Consider the following 12,529-nt stretch of genomic DNA (forward strand, 5'->3'; position numbering starts at 1 on the left):
AATCCGCTTTGATATTATGGGAAATGGTGTTTGCACATGAATTTAATATAAAGTCATTGAGAGGTATTAATACGTAAAACACCTAGCTGGGCCATTTTTTGGCATGGACAAAAATTTATCAAACCCGTTCGAAAATACTCATTTACAGCAAAATAGTTTATTAAAAACGATCACAGTTAATATTTCGTAATACCTAAGACACAAAACTCCTCCTTCTAAATCGACATTCACAAAAATTCCATCAATTAGTTATAGCGGCTGGCACCTCAAAGCAAGTTACTATTTTTCGATTGGTCGAAGAAGCGTCTATGATTGACCAGTGGACAATAGTTTTTATCTAAAATCCAGAGAAAACATATTTCAAAAATAATCTGAATACGCCCATAATGAACGAAGAGTAACTTACCCTTGGATAAATCTGCAAAATTTCAATCGGGTTCTTATACACGTACGTTTTCCCTTTCTCAATGCGACAATTATTGACTTTTGTCGTTTCGTCTTCTTCGAAGATGTATTCACACGGGCTGCTACCATCTACTCCCACGAAAGGAAGAACCACCCCAGCTACATCAGCAGTTACCACCAATTTTAAGTCCTTGTATTCGTCTTCTAAAATAATCAAGCAAATTCAGGTTCTTCTAGACTTTTCCGTCATTTTTTTAATATTGATATTTCTTCAATGCTTGATTTTCGGTCTACCGGGTGTTAAACATTTGGGAAACAAAACAATTGCAGGTTGAAGATTTATATGATATTTGCAGTTGGAAGATAAACGGTTGTGTTTTCGTCAAACCATTTTTGAGGATTTTTTTGCATTAAATATTAATTAAGAAGTTCCTGTGAACTAAAAAAACCATTCCACCAAAATTCCACGATAATAAAAAAACCGATTTATAGAAAAACATGTTTTAAACTCTCCCTGTTCGCTAAACTTTATTCGATTGTTTCCAGCGGTTTGTACAATTTAATTAAAATATCCTCTTTTTGTTTTACAATATTTTAGAAAATATATCCAAAGTGAATTGAAATGCAGCGACGTGCATATAAAATTCACTGGATTTATGTATGAGAAAACTTGTTATTTATACAGTTGAATGTAAGTTGTGCAAACGTTAACTCAGGTCTATTTTCATTTAATTAGACGGGAAAAATATTTTGAAAATGTACCTGGAATTGTTTAAAATAAGCCAAAAAAATTGTATGAGAGCACTAGTGCTGCAAAAGTATGCTACCGGAAATTCGCTTTCTCCTATCATTGTTTTCTTCATCTTTAAATCAGTTTTTCTTTTTTTCTTCAAACAAATTATTTGTAGATCAATCGAGAAGACAGTTCTGCCAAGAGATGAGTTTTCTCAATGGGGTAACAGTTAACAGTTTCAACAGGTCAGCAAGTTCTCCAGATTTTCCCAACTAGATTTCTTTGGATTGTCATTTTAAAGACCAAAGTTGAAATATCGTACATGTAAAATGCGTATTAACTTGTTCAAAATGCGCGAAGAAATTTTGATGAAATTAATTAAAATATGTAAATAATGTAAAAATAAATAATTTGAACAAAATCGAAATTTAAACTGCAGTACGATCTGCATAAAATATTAATAATTATCTGCAAGTTGTCCGGAATGATTCGTTTGTATCAAATTACTTTACGTGTTTGTTAACTTTTCCAAAATACTAACTAACTAAAACACACCAATAATTTTTTTAAATGTAATACAACAGGACTTCTTTCGATTTTATAGGAGTGGATACGATTTTATACGTCTGGAATCGTTGTAATTAAAAAAATGAGATTAATAAAAACTGTATAGATTAAATTGATTGAAAAATCAATGTACCTAATTAAGTGGCATATAATGCAAACAAAAGGTCAAAGTAAAGGAATCCAGTACAAAATGTTTTATTGTCGCCCAAAAATACGACATCCACAGCCATTAATCAGTAAAATAATATTTTCTACTGTATTTTTACCACGTTTTATTGCGACATTCTCTAATCAAACAAACATATGTGTTGCATTGAACTAAACAATATATAGTTGTTTAATGGTTGACTATTTTGTTGTGTTACACATATTATTATTTACCATTTTACTATTTAAATTTTTCTCTGTTTCTAGTTTTGATAAATTATTGTTTAAAGGCTGAAAACTCTGGGCATATTTTGTAGAAAAGGAGGAGTTTAAATCCACTTCCAAGCCCTCTAAGGCCGCGAATTCAACATACACTAGCATGTGGATATTATTAAATGTATTCTATTTTGTAAGAGTTTTAAGATATTAATAGATCACGTTTAGATCAATAAAACTAATGTTGAAGCTTATATTAAAATTACTTACCTGCTACAAACTTTACTGTGAGCGGCACGTGGGAGTTTTTCTTAAGCTTACAAGGAGGACTATCACATTCTCCAATTTGGACATTGTTCTGTAGATTTGCAATGTTACCTAAGAAATTCGGAGTAATTTATTGAAGACACATAGCGGCAATTAAAACAGTTTTTATTAGATATTCAGGAACGACAATATGAAAATACCATATGGAAATAGAAGTGTACTTACCGCCAGGGCATTGTAGAACTTTAGTGGCGTAGCACACGGTAGTTAAAGTAACGAAAACGAAAAACGTGATTTGCATCTTAGAAAATTTCGAAAAAGCAATTTCTAGTCAAGCCAATAAGTGTTTCGGCCTAAACTCAAACTACTTTTTGCCCGAGTGAACAACTAACTACTGCTGAATCCGATCGTTTTTATATATCTATCCCTAATTGATGAATACGGATAAGGATTGTATGAAATTAGCTTAATTAGTATGCGCTGATGGTGCACAATACCATTTGCATTCGCATGGTAGATGATGTTTTACTTCCACTTCCTATTAGTTCAGTTCCACCTGAAAATCTACCCTTGAAAAGTTTTTATTTGTATTCAGATAATCGCTTTGTTTTCATGTTAATGTAATGTGATCCTTATAGCTCATAATCTCGACTTAGAAAAATTCTTACTCGTCAAGGTGTATCCGTGTATACTCAGTTCATTTATGTGAATTAAATTTGGTTTATCACATTCAACCGGCAAACTTGCCAATTTAACTTCACGCATAAACGCAGCATTTGAAACTTCTTTAGTGGAATCATTTCACCAAAAAATTCCTCAAGATTTTTGAAAAATCATACTGACAAACTTGACAATATTTTAGTGTCAATCCAAATCCAACGTTTGCATTCATTCGCGCAATGATTTTTATTTACACATAAATTTGGAGTGTTTTCCAAATTAAAATGTCGCTACAAAATCAAGGGCTGCCCTCAGTGCCAAAACCGAAACGCTCCAAACATCTGAAAGATTCCTCCATCGATTTCTGCAGAATTGGAGGCCTGAACAACCACCTGAAAATGCTAAGGGAAATTATCATTTTTCCTTTGCTTCATGGAAACGTGTTTTCCCACTTCAACATTAAAGCGCCTCGAGGAGTTTTATTTTATGGTCCTCCAGGTAAGGGAATTGTTTCTAAAGGCTATGATTGGACGAAAATTGCATGCAAAAATATTTCGCTTCCCAGAAGAGATTGTCTTTTATTGTGCTTCGATGTAATTAAGATAAGGTGACTTGGCTTCTTGGGCAAAACAATGAATAACCGCTTAATCTGGGCCATGAAAAGTTGATTTTAATTTTCAAGAGCAATAAAGGAGCTCAAGGAAAGCAAACTATTTTTGTCGCAGAATTTAATCTGAAAACTGTTTGTTTTTAGTTTGGTTCGTGAGTTTTTTTTTTTAGTACTTTGTTACTGGGTAGTTTCGGCAGAAATTCGAACGCATTTTTTACTAAAATGTATGAGAGTCAAATTAAGTTTAAATAATTGAAATTTAGTTAGAAGATTCCAGGCGAGAAAGCTATTAAAACTAAAAAACTACAGCTTCTAATCACTGTAATTCTTTGAAAGTTTCGCTTTCTTCACGAGCTTATTAAATAAGGATAGGCAATGCATACTGATTATTTCTTGGATAAGTTTTGGATCAACATGGAACTGTAACATTTTAGCTCATTTCTCTCAAAAACTATGAAGACTAGATGAATTTACGAACAGCACGAAATTACCAGGACGATGTTGCTGTCTAGCACAATCAAAAAATTAACTGATTCCATCTACCAAAAAAAAATTATGCTGGTTTTTATACCGAGATACTGAGAACTTGCCACTTTTTCATAGCTTATGGATGGGAAGCTTTATGAGAATTGATTAAAAGCCATCTTAATACACTTTCCATTTTGTAAAATGCTTAATTTGTTGAAGAAATTTATCCATCAGTAGCAGTCATTTTTTTTAAATAAAAATTAGGTCAGACCTTATTCTTTTGAGCCAACAAAGGTGGCAGGACTTATTATGTATAATGCGAGTTTGAAACCCACATTGATTTTTATTTAAGTGCTGAAATTTTAATCTGCTACTATGTTTTAATTGTTAATCACATTAAACAGTCGTTTTAAGACTTCAGCTGATGCATGATTGCAATTGCAAGTAAACAATAAGTAAAACATATAAGACAAACATACATCGCCTGTATAATCCAACCAGAATAATATGGTTTTAAATATTTGTCTCCTTAATACAATCTTCGAAGAACACCAGCTGAGTACATCTTTGTGAAATTTGAAAACGAGGTGTATATTTCCAGTAATTACTATTGAACCTTTGACTCTGTAGCAGAGCTATTTATACATGCCGGAATTATAGTTGATTGCGTGTTGCTTGTGTAGTAGATTCGAACTACGATTCCGGCAAAATGTGAGAAATATCAGTGTAAATGAATGATTCTCTTTTGTCTGCACAATCGCAAGTTCTTGCAAAAAAATTGTTATTTTTTAGTGCCTTGGATCGTTCGTTATTGCAGCACTAAATTAATCTTTATTCCAATTCATGAGTTCAAAATTAAATCCAAATAAATTTAAAAGTGCGTTTCGAATTGTCATTTTATTTTACTAAAAAGTCTTTAAATATATTTTGCTTACTTTTATTGTTTTGGCAAAGCATTAAAGCCATAGAAAGATGCAGGAAATATGTATCATATTTGGTGGGTTTTCATATTTTCCAGACCAAACTACAAACAAAAAGTTCTGATGAACTGTTTTGCCAAATCTTCTATGAAAAAATGTGCAAAATAAAACAATCCTGTATTCTTGGCGCTATTTTACGCATAAAATAACCCATAGTAATATTTTAAACCAAAATGCAAAGTGTGTTAGAACTTTGTAAATTGTAATCAATTTTAAGCTTCAATCAACTCTAAAATGCAAATCCGCGATATTTTTAAAAGCGTAATTTCCATATTTCATCTACCTTATTAATGTTAATTATTTGCAAATTGTTTTCACATTTACACTCACAGAAAAACAACATAAAGTTGTGTTTATGACCATGTACATATAATTTTCTTTCGGATTAAAGCGTACTATTTTGGAAGTTTTGAAAATAAATTATATGAAAGATAGTGAGAGTGATACTATCATTTCAAAAGACTTGCAAAGGAAAATTGGTCGTTTTTTGCAAAACGTTCCTTTTAAGAAATCAGGACTAGTGTTACCTATCTGACATTGAAAAAATTAATTTAATCAAAATCGACGTACTTGTGAAAATTTAAAACTCATATTATGTGGTTTAAATTGTAACGTTCAGTGCTTTTTTCCTTAATTTAACAACTCAGGTACTCAATTAACTCTCAGGTTGAGTGGAAAAATGAGCAAAAAATTGGGCAGTGAAAGCATTTGGTTTTTTGTGTTGGAGAGAAAGTACACCAAAAAATTACCCTTCGGACCACTTAAATTGGCGGAAGCCAGCTGAAAACTTGCAGATTAATTAGAAAACCTGCATTTCCAGCAAATGCATCCAGCATTATTTATTCGTTTTGCGATCAATTTATTTATTCGGCTCAAAGACGTTGCTAATGACTAAAATAAACTCTAAAGGCAATGATTTGACGATTTCTTAAAAACGAAAAGTCCAGTAAGTACTTGATTTCAAAGAAGTCTACTTGTTTATGCTGTTGGAATTAAATTGATTGGAAACTGCACACTGGAAAGATTAAATTTGTGGGGACTCAATTGGAAAATTTAACATTATAGTTTGGTTAGGAGCATTATTAAGTTTCCATTCATTGCAGTGAAACTTTATTATAAAATATAATAAAATACTAAAAGCATGACTAAATATCGAAAATTCAAAGGTCAAACATATACATACAGTTTGCTGTTCAGATAAAATATACTAACGCTTTAAATAAACCCAGACCTTTCCACCAATTTGCTGTTCATGCACGGTTATTAAAGAAACCATAAATAAAAGGTCATAATTAAATGAAATTAGGTTCTCTTATAAAGTCTGAAATGACTAGACGAGAAAAGGCTTAACCTTTTTCGAAAAGATTAGTCCAAAATCTATCAATATTTCAGAATATAGGAAACTTTTGAACTATTTGCCTTTGAGCCGATGTTTGTGTTTTAAATGATCTTTCTTAAATTGAAAAAAAATGAGAAAAGTCTGCAAAAAAAGTTTCTTCGGCTTCGACTTCTTTATAATTAATTAATTTACGTCAATTGGAAATTTATTGTAAATTATTTCTCCTAAACAAAAATTTCACCTGTTACGATTTGACAAACTAAATGTGCCTCGTAAAGTTCATAAACCAACAAACTCGACAGCTTTAAACAAAAGCTCAACTCACACAATTCAAATTTAACTAACTACTAAAAAGTACAACATAAAAAAATAAAACACTTTTTTGTAGTGTCAACCTTTAAAGGCCAAGAACAATTTAAAACTTTTTGACTTGCTTAACTGCGTCAGTGAACTTTTAAGTGCTCCATTTTAAAATCTCTATAAAAAACAAATTTTATAGTAAAACAATTATTTTTTTACAGAGACATTGTGGTCTTGATTAATCGCATGAAGTTTTATGGGTCTACGCATAAATGTTTTGACCGAACCCTTCATGTTAAAAACATATAAATTTTTTAAAAACTCAATTGAAGACTTAAAATATCGTTGCTCGCTTTTGCACCTTAACGATTCAAACTATCTGATTCCAGGAACAGGAAAAACGTTAGTTGCAGCAGCACTAGCAACCGAAATTACCAAAGAGGGTATCGGAAAAGTTGCATTTTTTCCGAGGAAAGGTGCAGATGTGTTGGACAAATGGGTTGGAGGTTCTGAAAAAAACCTGCGTGATCTTTTCGAAAAGGTATCATAAAGGAAAGTTTCCACAAACAATTCTCCTATATTCTGCCCGCTTCATGAACAGGCAACAAAATGCAAGCCGGCCATAATATTTTTCGATGAATTGGATGGCCTGGCTCCAGTGAGAGACAAGCAAACAGATCAAGTTCACTCCAGCGTCGTAGCCACTTTGCTAGCTCTGATGGACGGTCTGGACAACAAACCTGGACTTATAGTTATTGGGGCTACCAATCGCATAGACGCGGTAGATCCAGCGCTCAGACGCCCGGGAAGGTTTGATAAGGAGCTGTATTTTCCTCTGCCAGGAGTGGAAGCAAGACGACAGATTCTAGAGGTATTCAAACAGTGACCGTCCAGGAAATAACATTCAAAACTAGGCTTTATACATTTACTAGGTCCATACGAAAACTTGGAAACACCGACCAAGTTCGCGACTTTTGACCGCTTTGGTTGAAGCTACTTCTGGATTCAGTGGCGCTGATCTGCAAGCTTTATGTTCCGAAGCCATAGTCAGGTGCATGAAACGGGCGTATCCTTGCTTGCAGGGAGTGAAAATTGATCCAGATAAATTGAAGGTATTTTCAAACGCCTACAAGTACCAAAGAAGCGATCCGTTGGGATGGGGATTTAGGTAGACGAGTGCGACTTTCGAAACGCCAGATTGTGCATGGTGCCTTCAACGCAAAAAAATGGCCTAAAAATGCGAAAACTGACGTCGATAATTGAACCGTTGCTTGAGGGACAATTGAGGAAAGTGATGCGATCGATTCAGACCTTTTGGCCCCATTTTCTACAAGAGAACTATAAGTATAGTAAAAGTTCATACTTTGCAATTTTTTATTGTAAAGTAGTCGATGGTTTGAATGTTTATTATAAAGTGGAAGTCTCAGAAGCGAAGAATTGCAGTTACAAGTCACCAACTTATAAAACGTTGAGAGCTTCCATAAAATAATGTGCAAAGGGTGTCCCGTGAATAATGGAGAAAAATTTGCAGTAAAAGTAACTTCTTATTGAGTTCATTAAATTTTTACTAAAATTTGAGATTCAGGGGTTTTCGAGGGTGATAAATTTGATTAAGAACTCTCTTCTTAAAGCTTCTAGCTTAAATCTAAAGTGACCAAGTCCAAAATTCAGCATTTGTGTTTGGTTGACCAAATAATTTAGCAAAATTATATGTTTGTCTTCGAACACTGGCGAAGGCCCCCAAGGCCACACAAACAGGTGTACTAAAATATTTTTTTAATGACAGAGTTTCCAAAAGGATCCTCATATAATTTTCGGCTCGATTTATAAGTGAATCTAACAGCAATTTATATTTTAGACTTGGTCAGTTTTGGCAAGTTTTGGCTTTAAACTCACGATATTCAGCAAATGATGCGCTTTAATCGCTTAAACTATTTTTTGATACTGCCAATTGAAAGCTTACACCCGAATATCTGTTTTCCACTATTTTCCGTCTCAAATCAATGCTTTTTGAGATATTTACAATCAAAGTATTCGGTGCAATGTCTTTATGAAAAAACTGCTTATTTATGGATGAAATAATAGAAGATGAAAGCAACTTGATGAACAATAACACTCTCAAAAACACAGCAATAAATGAACTGAGCAACTGTAATAAAAAAAAACTGATCAGCTCTTGACGAAAATTCTTCAAATTGACGGCCGGCAGCTTTAATACATTTAATCACATATTCATTATACAATTTTTTAATTTTGAAAAATACATGGTTTATTCAAAATATATCGACAACATTTTCAGATTTTATTAATAACTCGTCTCGTGCATCTTAACTAAATGTTTCAAGTATCCTCTGGCACAAAAATCTAGAGACTTAAAATACGTGCTTCAGGCTGACCATGGTGATGGTTTCCGCACAATCTAAAAATTGGGAAAATTTACATTTAAGTAATTGCCCACTTGCAGTTAAAGTTAGTTTTGTTTCAAAAGTTTGAATGAATACAAGTATTTTGTACTCTTCAATATAATGTTAGAGTCTTTGAAGACATAAATTCTTCAAATTCAATTCTTCTTTGAAATATATGCACTCAATATCAAACTAGTTTCATTCAATAACGACTTAAATTATACAAAAAATTACTGTTAACTCTAAAGACATCCTCATTTTCGAATTGTCTAGACAAAATTTAAACTCCAATATTTTAATTAGTTAATATCTCGAAATTTAGAGCTACTGCTGGTGCAAAAGAGAAAAAAGCAATTTTTTTAGTAAAACCGTTATGTCGCTTTGGCAATTACGTGGCTTTTCAATTATTACAAATGCATATTTTGGAAAATTTCAGAATCAAGTGAATAGATGTCAACACAATTAATTTTGATTAAAATACATATCAAGTGAACGATCGAAAGAACGAAGAGAACATTTTTAAATCGTGCTAAGGACTATTTTAAAATTGTTTGTCAATTACCTAACTTTATTCAGTATTTATAATATTTGCATTCAAAGCAACTAAAATTCAAATAAAAAACAATTTCGGCCATCTTTTGGACATGATTAAGTTCAAACCTCGCCGTACAAATAATGTTAACAAAATATCTACACACTTTGTATCTGTTGTTTGTATTTGTTATTTATGCTCCAAATTGATGTTTTCTGAGAAACTGAAAAGCTGCAAAATGATTCCAAGCATAAACCGACTTGTATTAAGGACTATAATGAAATGATCAAATGTCCAGAAACTTTCTGGGAACTTCGGAATACAAATTCCTCTTCTGCATTAGTTGCTTCCATTCCAATCCATTTCAACTCCAAACAGTTTCAAGATTTCTATCAAACTACATCTGATTTAACATTCATTTGGATTTCAGATATATCACTGGAGAAGAACGATATGCTGGCCGAGTGTTGCTTATCGGCAACAGCATGCAAGGTGTGGATAATCACATAATTCCCGCCCTGTTGCAACAACTAGAATATCTTCCTTCGTTCATCTTTGATGTAACATATGTCTCAAAGGTACAGGTACTTTGATTCGTCTTGGTTTAGCTACTTCCAACTGGCTGTACTTTTAGAAAACTAATATGATCAACGCTCAAGTCCACCATCCTTCCGTGATACTCCTATCCAGAGTTGACGATTGGTGGAGCATTATCGACGAATGCGACCAGTTGAGCATAGTCTCCGCATTGGAGGACATTCATGCTGGTCTTCCTATACTGGTTGTAGCGACCTGTCGAAAAGACGTCCCCTTTATGGCAAGACGACAATTTACTATTAGCTGTGGTCTAATGGCCATCGTTAGTTAAAGACAGTGAGTGAATATTTTTCCTTGCAGCTGCAAAATTTCTTCTACAACAATAGCAGCATTCTTCTGAAAATCGAGGATCCAACAGATGATGAACGAATGGCTTTCTTAAAACCGCTGTTTTTTGACCGTAATATCGTCAGTTTGGTCACAGTGCTAGAAAACTCTAGAACAGCAATCAAGGAAACTAAAAGTAAGAAATAGAGGGTTTTCGTTGCTTGTCTGCAATTTTTATTTTGCAACTTGTTATTTTTTGTTAACTGACCATACGTCGAGTTATAACGACTCTTGAGTACTAGTAATCTGCAGTTTAAGGAAATTATGCAATTCCATTTTTTTTATTTTTTAAGGCTGATACAGGATTGTTGAAATGTCTAACAATTTAATATGAAAGTAGCGCTTTTCTCAAGCAATCAAGTCTGAAGTTACTCAAATATACCGGATGGTCAAGGCTAAACATCATAAATTTTAATGGGTAAAAGAACACCAGACGTTCATTTAAAACTTTATTAGCTGATGTTTTCTAACAGAGATACAGTGTCAAATTTTGAAAAAAAATCGTTTTTTATGAAAATTTTCAAACCATTCATTTGATTTGCATTAAATTTTGTGACATATGATTGAATAGTTTTTTTTCGTACAACATTAGTGGCACGTTAAATGAGGGTGTTCCCCGCTGTTTTGCTCTTAGCTGTAAAGCCACTAAATATTTAAAAATAATCAAAATAATTTCAAATGTTCCGGTCAATTTTAAGAAAAAACTGCTCTTGTGCAATTTTGATTTAGGCCTTCATTTCAGAGATTCTATAATGAAAATTAATGTCCGATACGGCTTAGTTATTTAGATTTATCAAGCAAAATTTAGTTACAGATTAAATATTTTTTCTCCGGTTCTCACTATTTGGTAGGCTGGGTGAAAAAAGACTTTTGCTTCAATTATCATTGGCAGTTCTTTGGAAAAGTTGTAAAAAACAAAAATTATGAAGAATGGAAAAATCGACAACTCAGATTAACGGATTTTTATATTTTAGAGTCGAGCAAGAATAGAAAAGCGATAAAAGCACTGGGACATATAATCAACAAAGGTAAACGTAAAAGAAGTTCTTCTCGGTCGAGTTTTTCACCTGTTAAGAAGCGACAGCGTAGAAAGGAGATCCAAACGAACCTGGTGAGATCGAATAGTGTGAGCAGTTTTTACGATATACATAAAGAGATAAAGCGTAAGTATTATTTGCCCATCATGATAAGATACTAAAGCTATTTTGTCAACTTTTAGAAAAAAAAAGCGGCGTAATTGATTTGAAAAGGTCTGGAAGCATGAGAAGCATTGACGACACAGTAGCTAGCTACAGTAGTACCCCATATTTCAGCACAGTTTTATCCAATTTGCTTAACCAACGGGGTTCCGACCAAGGAGTGATGGTTGATACCACTTTGAAGACCTTCTTGTCTAATAAGCGACTAAACTGTGGAGCCAAAGACGATAATGAATATGTGGCAAATAATATGGACGGTATAACTCCCTAGAACCGACGGTTTGACTGGCACTGATTCTGCCTAATATTTTACTTTAAGATCCACCGATGCAGCACATCTACACTTTGTGGAAACATGCTTCTATGGTGACCTCCAACAAGATGTACGTTACTCAGTTGGAGTTGCTCTATGATGTAATTTCGGCCTGCATTAACATCCACTGGAATTCGTTTGAATCCTTAGTAAAGGTACTGGGTGTTTGCAAGTTTTATCAGTTTCTACTCTAGACTTTGGTGTTTTAGAATCTGGAAGATATCCTAAGAAACATTGAGCATTCCAACAGCATTGACTTGATCTAGATTACAAGGTCGAGTCAATCGAGCTAGAAGTGAATGTTTGTAATATTATGTGCAATATATCATCTATAGGTACATGTAAAGTCTTTCATTTATCGTGTAAGTCTGGACGCAAGAGGGGTTGCAAATGCTCATCTTAATTTGAATACGAACAGAAAAACCTACCATGTAACCTACAGGCACACCAATATGAAATATATC

General features: G+C 33.3%; 2 protein-coding genes across 3 annotated transcripts; one reads left to right on the plus strand and one right to left on the minus strand.

Annotated features, from left to right (window-relative positions):
- Positions 1-141: 141 nt before the first annotated feature.
- On the minus strand, positions 142-3,120 carry LOC109545025 (NPC intracellular cholesterol transporter 2). Of its 2 annotated transcripts, none has more exons than XM_048667582.1 (5): positions 3,004-3,120; positions 2,561-2,899; positions 2,339-2,446; positions 407-609; positions 142-337 (listed from the first exon to the last, which is right to left on the minus strand). In XM_048667582.1, exons 2-5 carry the CDS (start codon positions 2,634-2,636, stop codon positions 242-244), a joined length of 483 nt encoding a protein of 160 aa, XP_048523539.1. In that variant the 5' UTR covers positions 2,637-2,899; positions 3,004-3,120; the 3' UTR covers positions 142-241. The 2 variants fall into 2 exon arrangements, with proteins under 2 accessions (XP_048523539.1, XP_019771064.2); XM_019915505.2 differs by having other exon boundaries at positions 2,561-2,891; positions 3,004-3,084.
- A 66-nt stretch (positions 3,121-3,186) lies between these two features.
- Positions 3,187-12,405, plus strand: LOC109545024 (ATPase family AAA domain-containing protein 2). The gene is made up of 12 exons (XM_019915503.2): positions 3,187-3,493; positions 7,082-7,233; positions 7,294-7,563; positions 7,625-7,804; positions 7,861-8,036; positions 10,060-10,207; positions 10,264-10,446; positions 10,527-10,689; positions 11,528-11,716; positions 11,773-12,009; positions 12,072-12,220; positions 12,275-12,405. Exons 1-12 carry the CDS (start codon positions 3,280-3,282, stop codon positions 12,329-12,331), a joined length of 2,118 nt encoding a protein of 705 aa, XP_019771062.1. The 5' UTR covers positions 3,187-3,279; the 3' UTR covers positions 12,332-12,405.
- Positions 12,406-12,529: the final 124 nt, after the last annotated feature.

Source organism: Dendroctonus ponderosae, unplaced genomic scaffold, assembly GCF_020466585.1.
Source record: "Dendroctonus ponderosae isolate FM_Combo_2020 unplaced genomic scaffold, Dpon_F_20191213v2 Dpon_F_20191213_6, whole genome shotgun sequence".
Classification (NCBI taxonomy): Eukaryota; Metazoa; Arthropoda; class Insecta; order Coleoptera; family Curculionidae; genus Dendroctonus; species Dendroctonus ponderosae.